Consider the following 18826-nt stretch of genomic DNA (forward strand, 5'->3'; position numbering starts at 1 on the left):
AGATACAAATATCTTAATGTCTATATATAGACAAGTAATAAAACTCTCAAATGATAAAACTTCCATTACAACTGCAAAGAGTTTCTTCCATTCATTCAAGCTGATAGTTTGTTTTCACTTTTTATACATGCCAGTGATTTGCTTTCTACGAGATAACTATTTTGAGGTGTTTTATTTCTTCCCCAGCAGTGGGGATTAGTTTGTCCTCAGCCATCTACACCAGTATTATTCTCAGAATAGTTTGCCAGGATTTGGGGATGCAGGCTGATGTTGAAAAAGGGAACTGACCTCTCTTAGACTCCAGTTTGTTTGAAATGTCACGTATTTAGTGAAATTTTAACCACTCTTTCTTTCACCAGTTGATAAGCTCAGAACTGTGTTCAGATTACATTTTATCATAATTGATTTTGAATATTTTACTGGGGTTCAACATGACAGGCATTTATTGCAATATAATTCACATAGAATAAACTTCACCCTTTGAAAGTGTACAGTTCAGTGCATTTTAGTATATTACCAAATTGTGCAGCCATCATCACTATCTAATTCCAGAACACATTCATCATCCAAAAAGTAATCCCATACCAATTAGCAGTCTCTCCCTTCACCCCCTGGAAATCCCTAATCTACTTTCTGTCTATTGGATTTGTCTCTTCCAGGCAGTTAATATAAATGGAATCATACAATATGTAGCCTTTTCTGTCTGTGTGTTTTTTTTCACTTAGCAAAATGTTTTCAAGGTTCATCTATGTCATAATATGTATCAGTACTTCCTTTTAATGACTGACTAATATTCCTGTGTATAGATTAGATATAGCACTTTTTTACCCATTCATTCCTTGATTGGACATTTGGGTGACTTGACTTTTTGGCTATTATGGATAATGCTGCTATAAACACTGTACAAGTTTTTGTGTGGGAGGATGTTTTCAATTTTCTTGGATATGGTCCTTAAGTATGGGGCTTTGCTGCCCCAGTGCCTTGGGTTTAAGGTCACGCTCTGCCATTTACCGCTTCTGTGAAGTTACTTAACTTCTCTGTACCTCAATTTCATCTATAAACTGTGGCTATTCATAGTACCCACCTCTCAGTGTTTATGAGACTTCAAAGAGCTAATAATACATGTAAAGTACTTAAGACCGAACCTGGTACGTGTGGCTAGGTGTGAGTAAAAATTACCTATTATTATTTTAATATTTTGAGTTCCTTAATGATAGATTTGGTTCATCTTCATTATGCCTATGATACCTGAGTCTAGAGGCTTATTTTTTATTTTTTTCCCCTTCAAAAAAAAGAGAAGGAAACAATTCCTTTGGGGTATCAGGGTGTGCTGATTTCAGACAACCGTATTTCGAAATTGAAGGACAGATGCTTTATATACTGTAAAATAAGCAGAGGCTTGCCATCTCCAACTTGTCTTAATACAGCAACTTATAACACTCATCAACCGGCAATACAATTTAGGAGGTACTTTTGTAGTTAGTAATCTATTATTAATAACGCGGCTCTAATCGCGTGGTTGCTTAAGACTTGATTCTGAAAAGCAGGTAAATAGCTTATTTCCACAGCCACTCTGTGATTGGCTTAGGCGCGACCCAGGTCGATTTTTTGATTGGCTCTCGCCGTGGAAAGGGACTCTGCCTGAGCCAGTATTGCCAATATGTGGACAACATGGCTCCACAATTGGCTTTCCTGGAAGCCGGCAGACACGTGGCTACCGCAGACCGGAGTACGTGGGAGGACCTAGTTTTGCTTACCGCGAGAGGGCGCCGGCGGTTCCTCGTTGCTCAAGTCTCATTTCCCATAAAGCCTCCGAGTGACCAATCAACTGGCTGTCTCGATACCGCTTTCAAAGTCGGCGGGCCCTTTCACCAATAGTAAGACAGATACCGCCCCCAGCCTGAGGATTGACGGAAAGCCTCACCAGTCATCTCATACATCTCTGAGATCTCCGCCTCGCTCGCACGGGATTGACGATCCGTCCGACCAATAGGGGACGCTCAGTCGGCGGGTGGATGAACGCGGCCCTCTGTAATGGCGGAGCGTGGCGGGGACGGGGGGGACGGTGAGCGATTCAACCCGGGGGAGCTCAGGTAAGGGGCGCTGCCCTCTCTTACATTTCAGCACCGTGGAGTCCCAGGGGCTAGGCCTGTGGCGCGGAGATCCGCGGTGGGTGGTGAGCAGAGGAGCCGCGGCGGCTCAGGGCTAGGACCGCATGGGGTTGGCGAAGGGGGAAGGGGAAGGTGGCTTGAATGAGAGAGCGGGGCCGGGGCTGGCCGCGGCCTCCTGCGCCTTGTCCGGGCGCTCCCTGCGGTTTTCGCGGGTCCTCAGCGCCCCTCGCCGCCTGCGGCCTGCGGGCGGGGTCCGGCGTTCCCGCCTTGGGGCCCCGCCTCAGCCGCGTGCCGCCTCCGCCTCGGCCCCCCTCAGCCTTCCTCCCGGCTTCGCACCGCCGCGGGCCCGATTTTCTTCATCGACCCCCTCCACTCCGCGCTGAATTCCCGGGGACGCTTCGCCACTTCTGGCTTAGCCTTCTCCACGCCCTCCGCGGCCCTCGGGGGTCTCCACGTCTGCCCTGTACCTTCATCCCCACATCGCTTGCTTTTCTGAACTTCCTGTGTATTTCCTTCCTTTCTCTCCTTTTATTCCTCATGCGGCATTTGTGAATAACAGCAGTAGCAGCAGCCGTTTGTTACGTGCTTCTGTGTGCCTTTGGAGTAGTTGCTATTGTCATTTTGCAGGCCCCTCTTCAGTTAAGTTAGTTGTCCATCTTACAGGTGAGGAAACTGAACCTCGTAGAGGTTGAGGAAGTGGGACAAGGTCGCACTGGTGGAATTGTGGCTCCAGGAAGTGACTTGAACCCAGTCAGTCAGGCTCCAGACCTGCAATCTGGATCTCTGTTCCATTCTTCTGCTTACGCCATTGCCCTAAAGAGTGCAGTGACCTTTCTTCCTGTGGTATCTCAGTGCCTATGGAATTTGTAATTAAGATTTGGTACAGTAAACGAGTCTTGATAAAGTAAAATTTTTTAGTCCGTGATTTTTGAGGACAGGAGGTACCGAGCTTTATGTGTGTTTGGTACGTTTTTGCCCCCTCCTTCATGGGAAAAATGTCATTTCAGATGTTTAGCTCTCATTCTGAATTGTGCCATTGTCAGCATTTGAAAATGAAAAGAGCAGTGTAGGTTATGAGGACTCTTTAGTATTGTCTGGAGCTCAAGATGAAATTGTATAAAGAAATGGGTATTGTAACTCAAGTTTTCAGGAAAAGTGTCTTCTAAATCTGAATTGTCACACATAAAAATCCTTATTTGACAGGAATAAGATCTTGTTTTCTTTCACAGATGAATTCCAAATCCTTTAAACCCCATATGTACACTTTAGTGACAAGTGATCAAAGTGCATTGTCAGGGTGGTTCAGTATTAGTGATGAAAGTTATTCCTGATTGTGATCTCAAGAGAATACTTAGCTAGTCATATTGGGAACATTACTTTGCATTTTAGAGCTTTACGATGGGTAGTCTTTTAGACTTTATTAATAGTAGCTAGACATTGTTGCAAAACTGATTTGGATAGAGTTTTTAATAGGTGTTGCACATATTTTATACCTTGGCCTCTGAGGTTGGAAGTTGCTTCCAGAGCGTACTGTAAAAGCTGTTTCATTTAAATAAAATATTTTAGCATTTCTCAGGTTTTAAGAGAAATTACTTGTTTATGTGGCTTCTTTGATGGTTGAAATTGAGGCTTAGTTTTTGTATTGGTATCCTTTATGTATATCATGATGTGTTTATCATAGTCCCTGGCAAATGAGGTGTTCAATGGAAATATGGTAAATAAATGAATATAGGAGATTTAGAGATGGTTTCCTTTTTGGACCTGTATTTAGTGTGTGCTTTGTGACAGTCATTGACCTAGGTACCTGCTAGCAGTAGAGCCTTGAACCAGACCAGAAACCTTTGTCCTCAAGGAGCTTCCATGCTAATTAAGATTGATCCAAAATCTAAATTAAACTAACCTCATCAAATGATCAGCCTGCAAGTATGAAGAGTCTTAGGCAGGGTCATTGAGTAATTGGCAGGGTCTAGGTCTCCTCACAGTTTTATCACTTAACTTGACTCCCATCAGTAGCATCTCTCTATTTTTGCCGCTTCTGAAAGTAATGGCAGCATTGTCATCACCACTGGGGACATTGCATATCGGGATAGAATACTTGTAGGGAAGTACATTTGTTCTTGTAAAAAGAAAAATTATTTTTCTATTCATGTAAGTAGCCTTCTCTTTTCCAAAAAGGCTGAAAGTGGTAGGGGTGCAAATAACCCACAATAGACAGAATTTATTCAGAGATCCAAATGCCATCCATCCCTTAATGGCTGAGGACTATTAAGAAAACTTTCATAGAGTCGTATTTGTATAGATCCTTTTATCCGAGGCCTTTGTTTAATGCTTTATGTCTTATGACAAGGTACTTGCAATCTCAATTTCCTCAACTGTAAAATGTGTAAGAATGCAGTCACCCTACCATTGGCCAACTGCCTTAAAAAACTACTTTTCTGTGCCGCAGTTTCCTTCGTAAAAATGGTGCCAAACTTTATTGGGTTGTGGTGAGAATAAAAGCATTAGTACAAATACTGTCCATATAACTTGCCTGGTATATAAGAAGTATCCAGTTTTCATTTCATAATAATATCATTATTAAAAGAGTAATGCTTGTACAGTTATCAGCACTGGGTTGCAGCAGTATACTAAGGGGAAATTGTATACCAGTGGGTAGAGATAATACAAAATTAAACAAGTGAGAAATTTCTTCATAGCATTTATCATAATTGAAGATTCAAACTGGGTAATGAGCCAAAGCAGAACTACGAGAGGTTTGGAATGGGAAAAGAGTTTGAGGTAACATTTGGACTGAGGTTGAATAATGAGGAGCCAGTTATGTAAACTTCTTGGGAAAAGCATGCCAGGCAGAGGCTTCAAGGTAATGAACTTTTGAAGTATTTGATCAAAAAAGAAGACTGGAGTCTATAGAGAGGTCAAGTTATAGAGGGGTCAGGTTATAGGGAGTTTGATAATAGTAATTACAGTAATATAGCTAACACTATAGTATAGCTAACTTTCTAATATTAATGCCATTTAACACTTATTAATCTTACTATACTGATGTTACAGCCACAGTAATAATAACTAGTACTTAGGGAGGACTTAAGTGCTAGGTGCTGTTTCAAGTGCTTGATTAGCTCATTTATTCCTCCTTGCAGTTTCTAGTAAGGCTCTTGGAATGAAACAGTGGTATAGAGAGCTCAGCACATGTGCCATACAGATCCGACGTCAGAAGATGGCAACTTTTGGCTGTTGATGGAGGAAATTCTGTGTATTTTTAGTGGCAGACTTGATAGCTAAGCTGTCTAGTCAAATTGACAGTAAAGTGCCTTTTCAAGTAGAGCACTGTGCTAGGTTTTGTGGGGTAATGAAAGTAACGACAAAGTAGTTTAGCGTGTCCCAGATACTATCCTAAATGTTTCGAAGGGATTATCTCATTTAACGGGGAGGTAGGAGATAGGTGTTATTTCCCTTCCCTTGCGAATTTACATCTGAGTATACTCAGGCTCAGAAATTATGTAACTAGCCTCAAAACAAGAGGTAGAGCCCTGATTTGACTTTTCTGTGATTCTAGAGCCTAAATGCTTAACTTCAAGCTGTAACTAGTAAGTGAAATTCTAAAGAATTACTGGAAATTTTTCAAAAAGGGAGAGGCAGACTCAAAGGAAATCAGAAGATTAAGGTACATTATTAACTCAGTGCTGAAATAGAGTATTTTTCCTTGGTGCTTAACTTTTTTTCTGCTTAAAGGTTAAGATTTCCTTCAGTAACAGTGGGTCTCTCTCTTTGGGGTGGGATATAATTTGAAGACTGATCATTCTGATAAAATCCTTATTTTTTGTAGTCACCATTTTTACCTCATGCTTTGTAACCTCGAGTGCAGGATCATTTGCAAATTTGGTTAAATACACTTGGTATAGTAGTTCTTCGATGTGTTTATAATCCGAGTGTTCTCTTGGAAGTCGTCTTGGTTCTTGGGTTTTTTTGTGACAGTTGAACTACAATGTGGAAAATTCAGAGAAAGTTCAAAGGATAATATTAAGCAGAGGGTTGAAAATGTAGGAAAGTTGGAAGAGCTTGGTGAGGAGAGTATAAAAATGATTATTTTCAAATATACATAAGGAATGTAACTATTAATCTTCTTGTGAGCATAGAAGTGTAAACTTCATAAATAAAGGAGAGAGTTATAGTAGCTACTGGGAAGACTAAGGCAAATTATATTAAAAATAATTTTTATAATATTCCACATACCCTACTTGTAAGGTAGCTTAGGTACAATATCACCTGGGTATTTATTGGTTGATTCCATACATACTGCGAGCTACTGTGTGCAGACCTGGGTGCTGGGAATAAACAGGAGAGCGGGGCAGACAGAATTCCTGCTCTAAAGGGGCTTATGTAGACAGCGTGGTATAGTGTTTAAGAGTCTATTGCCTGTGTTCAAATCCTGATTTTACTACTGAGCCAGCTGTGAGGTCTTGGGCAAGTGATACTTAGCTTTCCTGTACCTTAATGTCCTCATCTTTAAAATGAGGTTGATCACACAGTTGACCCTTGAACAATGTGGAGATTAGGGATGCCGACCCCCAAACCCCACGCAATTTGAAAATTCGAGTATAACTTTTGACTCCCCCAAAACTAAACTATTACGCTCTTGTCTGGAAGCCTTACCCATAACATAAGCAGTTGATTAACACGCATTTTATATGTTACATGTATTGCATACTGTTTTCTTACAATAAAGTAAGCTAAAGAAAAGAAAATGTTAAGAAAATCATAAAGAAGGGAACATAAGTTAGTATTGTACTGAATTTATTGAAGAAAATTCACCCATAAGTGGACCTGTGCAATTCAAACCTGTGTTGTTCAAGGGTCAGCTGTAGCATCTATCTCATAGGGTTGTTATGGTGGTTAAATGATTTAAAAAGAGCTTAGAGCACTGCCTTACACATAGTAATCAGAGTTAATAATTTTTTTAAAACAACACTTGTGAGAGGAGATAGATAATACTGTCTTAGGTGATACTACCTGTCTGTTTAAGTGCCATGGAGAAAACAAACCACGGTATTTACAGATTGAGGGTTGGGATGAGGTGCAGTGTAGTGAAATGCTTTTCCTTTAGTTAAAGAATACTTGTGATCTCTTAAGCTGCTACCCACCTGTCCCGTAAAAACTTTGTATTTGAAAGTAATTTCAAAAAGTTGCAGAAATGAAGGTAGTATACCTAGTATTAATATTTTATCTCTTCTGCTTTATTATTTGCACACATGCATGCTCTCTGTTACTCCAAACCGTTTGAGGGTAAGATAGGTATACCATGGCCCTTTACCCCTAAATATTTAAGTGTCTATTTTCTAAGAATGGAGATACTCTCTTACTTAACTACAACACAGTTATCAACTTCATAAATTTACACTGACACGGTACTTATTATTCGTATCCCAGGTGTTGTCCATTAATTCAAAGTATCCTGTATAGCATTTCATCTCTTCAGTACAGAATCCATTCTGGAGTTAATATTGTGTTGTCATCTCTAGCTTCCTTTAAAATCTAGAACATTTCCACAGCCTTTATTTGTCTTTTATGTATAACATCGACATTTGTAAAGAATACACTCCCCTTCCTCTCTTTTTTCTTTTAAGATTTATTTATTTTATTGTAGAGAAAGCACATGCACGAGTAGGAAGGGCAGAGGGAGAGGGAGAGAGAATCTGAAGCAGACTCTGTGTTGAGCTTGGAGCCAGACGTGGAGCTTGATCTCACAATCCTGAGATCATGACCTCAGTCAAAATCAAAAGTCAGGTGCTTAACCGACGGTGCCACCCAGGCGCCTCCCCTTTCTTCCTTTTTAATGGAACATTTCTCAGTTTGTGTTTGTCTAATATTTCCTCATTATTAGATTGAGGTTATACATTCTTGCCTGGAATAGGTGATAATTGTGACCCTCTCAGTCGCATAGTGTCCATTTATCCTTTTTAGATGATAGTAATTTTGATCACTTGGTCAGGGTGCCCAGTTTCCTTAATGTGTAGTTAGTAGTTCTTCATGCTACCCTGCAACTGTAAATAGCATGTGGGGAGACATTTTAAGACCATCCAAGTATCATCCTCATCCAGATTTCCTCCTGGATTTGGTGACTGTTGGTCATTCTTACCGATGGACTTTTTACCATGATGTTTGCAAAATGATGACTTTCCAACTCCACTTGCTCTTAAGGGCCTTTTAAATTTGATTTTAATTAGAGGTCAATAGCTATATTTTGTAATTTTGAGAAGGAAAAAATTTATGCATTGCTTTCCCACACAGGATGGCTCAACAGCAGGCCTTGAGGTTCCGAGGCCCGGCTCCCCCACCAAATGCAGTGATGCGAGGCCCACCACCTCTTATGCGACCTCCTCCACCTTTTGGTATGATGCGAGGCCCTCCACCACCACCTCGGCCCCCTTTTGGACGTCCTCCTTTTGATCCTAATATGCCGCCAATGCCTCCTCCAGGAGGGATTCCTCCACCTATGGGCCCTCCGCACCTCCAGGTAAAGAATGTAGAGGTTGCTGTTTGTCAGTGTTAGTATCAAGATTATATATGAGTTTTGCTTAAAAACTAGTTCTTCATTTTACTCTTTAGGAAAATGGGAGCTAAAGAGAACATCCGTATGTTAGCATGTTTATCCAAAAGCAGTGAAAACTTAATTAGTATAGAAATTCAGAATGGAAATTTAGATGGTGATAGAAAACCATACATATAAAACTAGGATTCAGCAAGGTATTTCTTAACACGCCTTTATCTCTTGAGAATTTAGTAATCTGTCTTTATGGGATATGAAATTTGAAGTTTTAATATATGGATAGAGCAGGTGAAATTTATTTTCAATGATACATGTTGCCAATAAGTATAAATATATGTATATATATTTCTGAGCGATTCTCCCCAGAAGTGATGCTTAAAATAGAATCTAGAAAGTGACAACAAAGACTTAATACTTGGGTTTTCTCTCCCTGAGGGAAAAAAAGTTTATCTTAAAATTTTAGAAATAGAATTATTGTGGGATTTTTTTTAAATAAATACTTTTCTGGTATTTTAACATGAGGCATAATATTCCTCCCTAGTTTATGTGGACTCCATTATTATCTGAAACGGTGTCATGAAGGTATCAACTCTCAAATGTCTGCTTTTGAGATTGTTTTCTTTTTGAGTATGTATCTGTTTTCATGTTTATCCGGCCTGCACACCTCTGAAACCGAATATAGTGCTGTCATCTGCCTTCCATTAGCTTAGATAATCAAGAATGAGCTTAACTAAAAATAGAAAAGGGTAATGATGTAGTATTTAAGTGAAGTTAACTCAGTTTAATAGGGTTATATTTGTGGAAGAGACACAGAGTTTTAATATTTTGCTTAATAATTGTGTTGTCTTCCAAGTAATGGATAGTTCTACCCTCAACAAAGTGTTAAATGGTTTTATATTTCCTTGAAGATTAGAATAAGAAATAGGTTTTTGACCTACTGATTTATTCTAATTTGGATTTATTCTAATTTGTGCCTTTAAGAGTTAAATCTACTTTTAGACTATTATAAAATGTAATGGATTAATGTGATCCTCTAATGGAATAAATCAGATGTTGTTATGTGATATTTTCTAATGTTTTCATACTTTTCTTGGTCTTGATGGGTAAGTGTGTGGTTTTACTTTAAATCTAGATGATTTCCAGCTAATGGTGCATGAGACATATTTGGGGTAGTTATTTCATTGAACGGGGGTCTCTGTGCTATTGCTGGAAAGACTAAGCTGAATCCAGAAAAACTTAGAATATGGCAAAGAAGACAGTTTTAGGAAAAGGAAATGCATTTTCATATTATTAGCATAGTGTCCCTTCCATTATACAGATTAAGGTGCTTGGATAATTGAATTTTAATGTAACTTATAGATTTAGAGGAAATCTTTTTAATTCCTGTTCAGAATCTGTTTTTAAAATTTCACTTATTGTTTGGTTCGGAGTCTTGTGTCAGCAATCTTTGAAGAATGACAGTAAAGGAATTATCAGAGATAGGGTTATATCAGTAATGGCTCCAGGAAATTTGTTTAAAAATTGTAATATATACCATTTAAATTCTTACTTTCACTAAAAGTGAAATGGACAACTATTTAATTGTGTCTTTTAAACTTCCTGATGTTTGTGTGTTTGAGCTACATTATTAGTATTACTTGAAAGAAAAGGAAATGATGATTATTTTCCTACCTTATAGTTACTTCTTAATAGGAAAAGGGAATAGAATAAAGGGTTAGGTACAGCTGGTTTTTCTTTTTCAGTTATTGCTATGTTATTTATAAAATAATGTTGCTTTTATGGTTGGTTCCTGTCGTAGGTGAGGTATGGAGGCATTGGTGTGCTTGGTGTTCAGCAAGATACATAAATCAGTTTTTTCCTTTTGAAAATAATCCAGTGCTCAGTGTATGAAATAATGCAGTTAAAGTATAAATAAAAAGCAAGATTGATTCATCAGTGATGCCGAAACACAGAGAGGACTCTGTTAGTATTTTGATGTATTCCTTTCTAGTCTATTTTAGTAGTCATTTTTGTTAAAGAGAAACTTGGCTTATACAACGTAGATTAATGTCTTTGAATGGGCTATAAAACCAGTTTCTCTTACAGTACTTTACTTTTGGGTAGAATTTCGTCATTTGAAGGGGGGGAAAAGATAAATACAAGTGACCATTATTGTTTTTGTTAATTGACAGAGACCACCTTTTATGCCTCCACCCATGGGAACCATGCCTCCTCCTCCGGGTATGATGTTTCCACCAGGAATGCCTCCTGTGACTGCTCCTGGTACTCCAGCACTGCCTCCTACTGAGGAGATATGGGTTGAAAATAAAACTCCAGATGGGAAGGTAAATTATAAAATGTATTTAGGTTGTTATCTCATTGGTGACAAGAGAGTAAAAGTTAATAGTTCTGGCAAATGGAGATAAGTGAAAGTATCCTTGTCAATGAAAGTGAGTCTCAGACAAGCACCGGATAGGGTAGAACTCCAAGAAAGGCTCACTGGATTGGATTTCTGCACAGATATAAGGTTGCCTGGAGTACTTACATATGTTTACCTGTGATTCTGGAAGCTTGTATTTTAAATAGTGTCATGAGGTTAGGTGTTCGCTAGGAGGACGCACAGAACTCAGCATATAGTAGTACTCACAGCTACGACTAATTACAGCGAAAGGATCCAAAGCAAAACCAGCAAAGAAAAAAAGGTGTGTGGGGCAAAGACTGGAGGAAACCAAGCATAAGCTTCCAAGAGTCCCCTCAGTGGAATCACATTGAACATGTTTAATTTCTCCAGTGTGGAATTATGAGAATACGTGTGAAGTGTTGTCTACCAGAGAAGATTGCCTGAGCCAAGGAGTTGAGGGTTTTCAGGGAATGTTGGGAGCCCTCTTAAAATTCAGGTGTCTAATTGCCAGTCATGGGTCAACTTTGTAAGCAAGGCTTTCTAAGGAGAGCAGTCTGAGGCCTTCTAAGTTAACTTCATGCACAAAATACAATCTTGGTTTTCTTTTTTGTGTTAAAAATACAGCGCGCTCATTATAGAAAATTAGGGGAAGGGGAGAAAGGAGGGAAAAATTACTTCTAGTATCAGTATACCAACAGCCAATTTCCATGTACTTCTCTTTTCTAAGTTTTTTGGTTTTTTTTAAATACCTTTTAAGACAGGATATAGTTGCATTAGTGTTCTTTAATGATAGTTGACAGATTCTGGGATACCAACGATTTTGCTTCCTCTGCAGGTTTATTATTATAATGCTCGGACACGTGAATCTGCATGGACCAAACCAGATGGAGTTAAGGTTATTCAGCAGTCAGAACTGACACCTATGCTTGCAGCCCAGGCTCAGGTTCAGGCCCAAGCCCAGGCGCAGGCCCAGGCCCAGGCCCAGGCGCAGGCTCAGGCGCAGGCCCAAGCACAAGCTCAAGCGCAGGCCCAGGCCCAGGCGCAGGCCCAGGCTCAGGCACAAGCACAGGCTCAGGCGCAGGCCCAGGCGCAGGCCCAGGTGCAGGCGCAAGTACAAGCACAAGCAGTAGGAGCTTCCACCCCTACAACCAGTAGCCCAGCACCTGCAGTGTCCACTTCAACATCATCATCCACCCCATCCTCTACCACTTCTACCACAACAACTGCCTCTTCGGTTTCGCAGACAGTATCAAGTGAGTACCAGCCAGCATGTATTTTCATTTAGGGGTTAGAGAAACGGACAAGTAGGGACTGCATAACAAAATGATCCTAGTGTTTCAGGTGTTATCCTTGATGCTATTTCAAATACATTTTTGACACTAAGACTTCTGGGTTTAAAAAAAGAACAGGAATTTAAATTAGTAGAAGAAATTATTTGTCCTGTTGGCGTTCAGGAAGCTAAACTGGGAAGTGCAGAGGTAGCTTTTTCTCTCAGCCAACGGTAATGCTGGGTGCTGTGGAGTTTGTAAAATAAGTGTTAGTCTTTGTTCCTGCCTTATAGGACTTCAGTTTTTCCAGTTGAGGCAAGAATAATGTATGTGGGACAATTAGGGAGTAGTGTGCCTAATTATACAGTGAAAATGAAAGATGTAGGATTTAAGAAAAGGGAGAGATGAGTAAATGGGTGGATGGACAATGTGGGTATGGAAACTGATCATGAAGGATGTGTGGTAGGATTTGAGTAGGTTTCAAAGTAAATTAGGTATGGGGAACAGCATACACAAAAGTCAGGAGATGAGAATAAATACAGTTTATGGGATTGTTAAACTCTTCTGAGGTGGGGTGTGGTTTATATTGGTTAACACATTTATTCAGAGTGAGACCAGGTTACGAAGAGTTTTAAGAACCAGTCAAATGGGTGAGGCAGGTAGGTTCCAGGGGTCCAGTATAGGTGCAGTATTCGGGAACATTTTTCTGGTGTTCTTTTTTGGGGTGGGGGGGTAGTTCCTGAAACCAGGGAAAGTTATTAGGAACTTTTTAGTAATCTCGTTCAGAGTTAGGTTGATCCTAGAATGGGATACAGGCAAATGAGTGAGGAGTGGAGATAGAAGCAGTCAGAATCGTAAGAGGATTTTCAGTATAACGTCACAGAGGCCCCAGGCTTAGACCTTTCCTAAAAAGATGAGAGGGGATTAATAACAGATTTTAGGAATGAGGAGAGAAGAATTGTTAATTTGCTTAAAAGATTGTCATTAATATTAACACTACTAGTCCTGGGAAGTTTTTATTTGTGTTTTTATATATATGGTACTACTTAATCTTTAGGCTGAGATTGAGCCCCAAAATATTTAAATAATGATTTTATCGATTTGATTATATGTTTTGATATTGCTATGAAGTACGTAGTTAATCCTATAGGTGATTAGAAGTTGGATTATTTTGCTACTTGGATAATAGATGAGAATAAGAAAAGTCCCTTAGCTTCAGCGACTTGGGAATTATTAATGTCTTTTATCCTGTAAGAAATATGTGAGAGATTTAATCATAGTAGATTCAAATTGGATTGATAACAAGGAGTAAGTAAGGTACACCTAATACAGAGACAGTTTTTTAATGGCTGTACTTGATATAGTTTAGACCGGTTGGGGGAAAATGCACTTAGTAGGAAGATGTAAATAATGCTTTACATCTTGCTTAGCTAAGGTGAATTCTGATACGGAAGTATAACTGACAGTTGCTAGCTGGCTCAGGGGCTTTCCCTTCTCATAGGCTAGTGTTCCTAAAAATATGTGTGGTAAGGCAAGAAACTGCCAGTTTTTACGGGGTGCCTGTGGTGATAATGACAGAAGGAGATTAAGAAAAGCATTGCAGTTCTGTGTGGAGGCTCTGTGTTGCTTATACTTTTGTTCCCTTCCTTCTTAGGAAGGAGAAGTAGTAGTACTTTGTCTTAAAGAAGGTTGGTAGCAGAATACTTTAACTGTCCTTTATGTATTCTGTTTCTGTATCAGAGTGGTCTGTCCATAGGCTCATAGCTGTCTTGCTGCTATGAACTATTCTATTCAGAACTCTGGTTTGTCATTTTTTGCACTGCTGTTCACTGTTTGGGAGGCCCTTATTCTAAGAACAGAATAGCAAAAACATGTTCTTTTTACTGCCCTTAAACATCACTTTTGATGTTCTTTCTGAATATTCCTGATGTCTGTTTTTATTTCCCTTGATTCAGTATCCTGGAGTGTTGTCATACTGCAGTCTTAGTATTTCTCCATCTGTTGTAGTCACTTGTCTTTTTTAATTAAGATCTGAGGCTGGATTAGGAGTATATTTGAGGCCTAGCCTTTCACTAGTTATTTTAGCAAAAGGTGTTAGGAGTTTAGTGACCATTAAGTTCTAGCTCCCATTCTCCCAGTTTCCCATTGAATTCTTTCATTGCCTTTATGTCTTTCCTCTCATGACTCATGGCCACAAATCAGATTTAGAAAATCCTGCGTCAGCAGGAGGAGTGGATTGAGTGAATAACTTTTTGCCATCTCCATTGGTGTTCCTTTCCACTTGAAATTTGATGCTTTTGTAACTCCTAGTCTTTTCCTGAGTATAGTACTTTTTATCATACTTCTAATTATATCTAATTATTACTACCGTAACATTTAAAAAAATTTAATTGTATGAACTGTGGTATAGTCCTGTGGTTAAATGGAAATAAAAATTAAGAAATTTATATTTTAGCCCTAGCTGAGCATAAACTCATTTTATCCTGTGTAAGTTTGTGAAAAATGCTGATGTAATCCTCCTCCTCAGGGAAGTTGGGAAGAATAACTAGACATATTTTCAGCCATTACAGTAGATTACAGATGCTAAGTGGTATATTTATGGGACTGGGCAAATGTTGCATGTAATTTGTATTTTTCACACTGTTATAAAATTATATTAATATGATACTGTACCCTAAGGCTAGGTCTATGCTAGACCAACAATTCATTCCTGGGCCCCTGAAGATACTTGTTTGGCCCTGCTGTCTATTTAGCCAAGGTGAGTCCCGCATTAACAAGTATGAAATTGCTCACATCTTCCCAGCCTAAGTGAGTTTTTCATTATTAGGAGCTGAACAAAGATATAAATTTTGTCAGGTGGATTATTGGGTGGCTTGTATTCAATAGCGTGCTTTCCCGTAGAATAAAATTGGCATATAAGGATTGGGAATGCACTGTTTTATTTCATTTAATTTGATAAATTCATTCTTAGTCCAGTATAGGTAGTTTGAAATTTTTTTTTACATCAAGAAAAAATAAAGTATTTTATTACCAGTGAGTTACCAAAATGAATTTTGTTTTGGAACTAAATGTGTTATAAATAACAAAAATGTTTTATAATACTTGAGAACTGAAACTTTTTAAAAAGCATAAAATACAAATTTTATTTATTTTTTGGGTCACAATTTGATTTTAAATGTTGTAACTGGAGATGAAATGTTTTATTTTTGGTACTTAAAAGTAATGTATTAGAATCAAATTATCCCAAATTTCACATTCTCCTGGTCTCTCATACTGGAAATATGAGTTATTATTATTTTTTCTTTTTTCACTGTAGAGAAACCCAACTTGTTTTTTACTCCATTTGTTCATACTCAGTCATTAGTTATTGCATATCTTTTTCTCACTGTTCTTCCTTGCTTGGGTAGTTCCAGATAGGTTGAAATTGATTTTCCCACCTCTGTTCTTCCTTTTCTTCCCATTCATCTGCCAGATTAATTCATCAAATGAACACCGCTTAATTCACTTCCATACAGAAACCTCCCTTTTGCCACAGAGTCACACAAATAACACATGAATGCATTCTTACGAAAAAATTAAACTCTAATTATGAAAGATATGTAGCAAAAGGTGAAAGGCATACACAGATGTCATGAGTACATACATTTTGGTGTGCATTTTCCTAGGTCAGTTTTCTACATTTAGCTTAGTTCTTCCCTTTCCCTACCCAGTAAAGTGCAGACTCCCTAGTCTTCTGTCAGAGCCTTCTACTTTATGCCTCTGGCCTGCCTTTCCAGACATAACTCATTGGTTCTTTTGATATGCCTAGTGTTTTACTAGTTGACTGCTTGCCTTGTAGTTTCTAAATAATTCCTGGTTGTTACCTCCTCTTTGCTGTTACTCACTTTTCCCACCACTTGCTTATTTTCTCCTCCTACTTTGTCATTGTCCTTGTCGAAATCCTAATCTTTCAAGGCTTGTCATCACAGTATACAATTTTCTGTACCCTCTCACAGTTAGAAATGGTCTTTGCGTCTTGATTTACACTCCTATACATTTATCCCATTTCACTTTGTATTTTAGTTATTTTTTGTATTTCATTTAAGCGACTATTTTCAAGCTTCTTGAAGACAGATCTTGTTACAAATTTCTTGCAGTGCATGGAATGGGCTCTTAAATACTTAATGAGAGAATGATGATTGAATATAGCGAAATGGTTTATGAAGGAGTGATACATATTTTTGTTTTATCTTTTATCAGCACCCACAACACAAGATCAGACCCCAAGTTCTGCTGTTTCAGTTGCCACGCCTACAGTTAGTGTTTCAACTCCTGCTCCTACAGCCACACCTGTGCAAACTGTTCCCCAGCCGCATCCCCAGACGTTACCTCCTGCTGTTCCTCATTCAGTACCTCAGCCAGCAGCAGCAATACCTGCTTTTCCACCAGTAATGGTACCTCCGTTTCGTGTTCCCCTTCCTGGCATGCCAATTCCACTTCCAGGTAAACCAATAGATTCTAACAGTCCTTTCCAGCTATGTTTTCATATTGTCAGTTAGTTTGTTCTCATGTGTCTGTTGCATTTGAAATTTGCCTTGAATCTCACCTGTTTGAAATGTTTTTGAAAGATTCATGGCTAACTGCAATATTTTCTCTTCAGTTTTGGTAAATGTCCTTTTTTTGTTGTTGTTTACATGTCTTAAGATTAGAGCCACATTTGAAGCTACACTCATTTTTGGATAATGGCCTCAGTGAATTAAAAATGATCATCTTTTCATGTAACTATGTTCAAATGCAATATCTTTAAGGGATTGAGTCTGTGAAGTTGAGAACTTACAGGTCATTAATAGCTAATACAAATTGAGTGATTTTATGTATTGTGCCCTGTTCTAAGCACCTTACATGTAACAACTCAGTTTAATTTTTGCAACCATCGTATGAGGTAGGTACACAGACAGGTGAAATTACTTGCCCATGGTCACATAGCTAATAAGTGATGGTGTTGGGATATGAGCTGAGCACTCCAGACGGGAAGACCACGCTCTTAATAACTATGCTATACTGGGAAGAAAATGTGAATCACTTAACTGTAAGAAATTCATCTAAAGCAAAACTGAAACTTTTCCTTTTAACGTGAAGTTAAGTATAACCTGCACCATTTAAACATTTAAATAGTTAGAGATTGTGGAGTAGAATTTTTCCTGTAGCGATTAAACAGTGATAGTGTCAGGCATCCTAATTTGAATGCATTTGCTATTGGCAAACACATTTAACCCTTCCTTAATCCATCGTCTGTTCTCCTAGTATTACATTTTGAAGCTTTTGTATCTTAGGGAGCTCAGTTCTTAGGGCTAGTTTGTAGCAAAGATGGATAGAATGTAGGCCTCTTGTCTCCCAGTTTCATATTCCTCCTGCTATCTGTTATTGCTATCTTATTGTAGTAGTTTTTATGTAAGAATAGGGTTGTAGTATAGCTATTTCTTAGATCTGTACATATTTTAATTATTGCTGTTGTTCTAATTGTCTTTTTCCTTGTGACCGCTTGGAAAAGAAGCAGCCACTTAGGTATTGCACCTTAGCAAGAAAGAAACCAAAAGTTTTAAGAATTCCTGGGTTTTTCTCTAAGGAAAACCTTTTGCACATCGTTGATGTAGTGTTAGATAATTAAATGCCCAATATGTGCTGTTTAAGAAACTCAAATCATTTAAAAGTAAGAGAAAACCAATAATGTTTTCTCATACTAGGGATTACCTTTTTTCTAAATTAAATTTTAAGACAAGCTGCTGGATAATTGCCTCTGGATATACTTTTGGTAGAAAACCAGGTGATACGTGGAGACTAGGTTGACATTGGTCATAAGCTCTCACAGTCTTGCTCTGCTCTGGGGTCAAGGACAGTATTCAGACCATATACTGGATTCTAAATGATCTGAAGAAGCTGGAGTTGTGAATTCTGTGGAGAGATGATTGAGGCGTAGCATAGTAATGTTACCAAGGTACTTGAGAGGTTTTGTAAAAGGACTTTTGCCTTGGAAGTTCTTAATAGGAACCGGTGGGTGAAAGGTACAGAGTAGCAAAATTCATTTCTATGGAGCATTGAATTTTGTCACAATAAAATCTCTTCACTTATAGCTCTGTTTTGATATGGTCTTCTTTGCCCCTTACCCCATCTTTAAGTTTTAAAACAGATGGTTGTGACCATTTAACCAAGCGTGGTGGTACCTGTGAAGTTTAGCAATAAAAGGCATTTGATAAATGACAGTCACTAATGTCATTTTGTAGGTCATTTGGAAGAGAGCTTGAGTTAGATAATCTGTAAAATTTTGTCCAAGATGCCAAGATTCCTTAGAGAGTTAATGTTTTATAGAAAATAATAATAGTATTTGTTTGTATGGTAAGGCATCTTTGATATTATGAATTCATTTTCTCATTTTCCCTTTTAATTCAGTTCTCCAAGGTGCTTTTGTTGGGGGGGGGTAAAAAAGGGAAAAGATGACTTGTTTTTCTCCTCCCCAAATCTTTTATTTACAGTGGGATTGATC

General features: G+C 38.5%; 1 protein-coding gene across 9 annotated transcripts in view; it reads left to right on the forward strand.

The window, feature by feature from the left end:
• The first annotated feature begins 1966 nt into the window (after window positions 1-1966).
• Window positions 1967-18826, forward strand: part of TCERG1 (transcription elongation regulator 1) — a 62748-nt gene continuing 45888 nt past the window's right edge. For 4 of the 9 annotated variants that reach the window (XM_026498981.4, XM_026498982.4, XM_026498983.4 and 1 more), the window contains exons 1-5: window positions 1991-2093; window positions 8400-8625; window positions 10830-10982; window positions 11874-12291; window positions 16546-16788. In XM_026498981.4, coding sequence (XP_026354766.2) covers window positions 2035-2093; window positions 8400-8625; window positions 10830-10982; window positions 11874-12291; window positions 16546-16788 — 1099 coding nt within the window. In that variant the 5' untranslated portion in view covers window positions 1991-2034. Of the gene's footprint in view, window positions 2094-8399; window positions 8626-10829; window positions 10983-11873; window positions 12292-16545; window positions 16789-18826 lie in introns of all 9 variants that reach the window. The other 5 variants (XM_048220913.2, XM_048220914.2, XM_048220915.2 and 2 more) reach the window with 2 other exon arrangements.

The sequence above is a fragment of the Ursus arctos genome, unplaced genomic scaffold (assembly GCF_023065955.2).
Source record: "Ursus arctos isolate Adak ecotype North America unplaced genomic scaffold, UrsArc2.0 scaffold_5, whole genome shotgun sequence".
In the NCBI taxonomy this organism is placed as follows: domain Eukaryota; kingdom Metazoa; phylum Chordata; class Mammalia; order Carnivora; family Ursidae; genus Ursus; species Ursus arctos.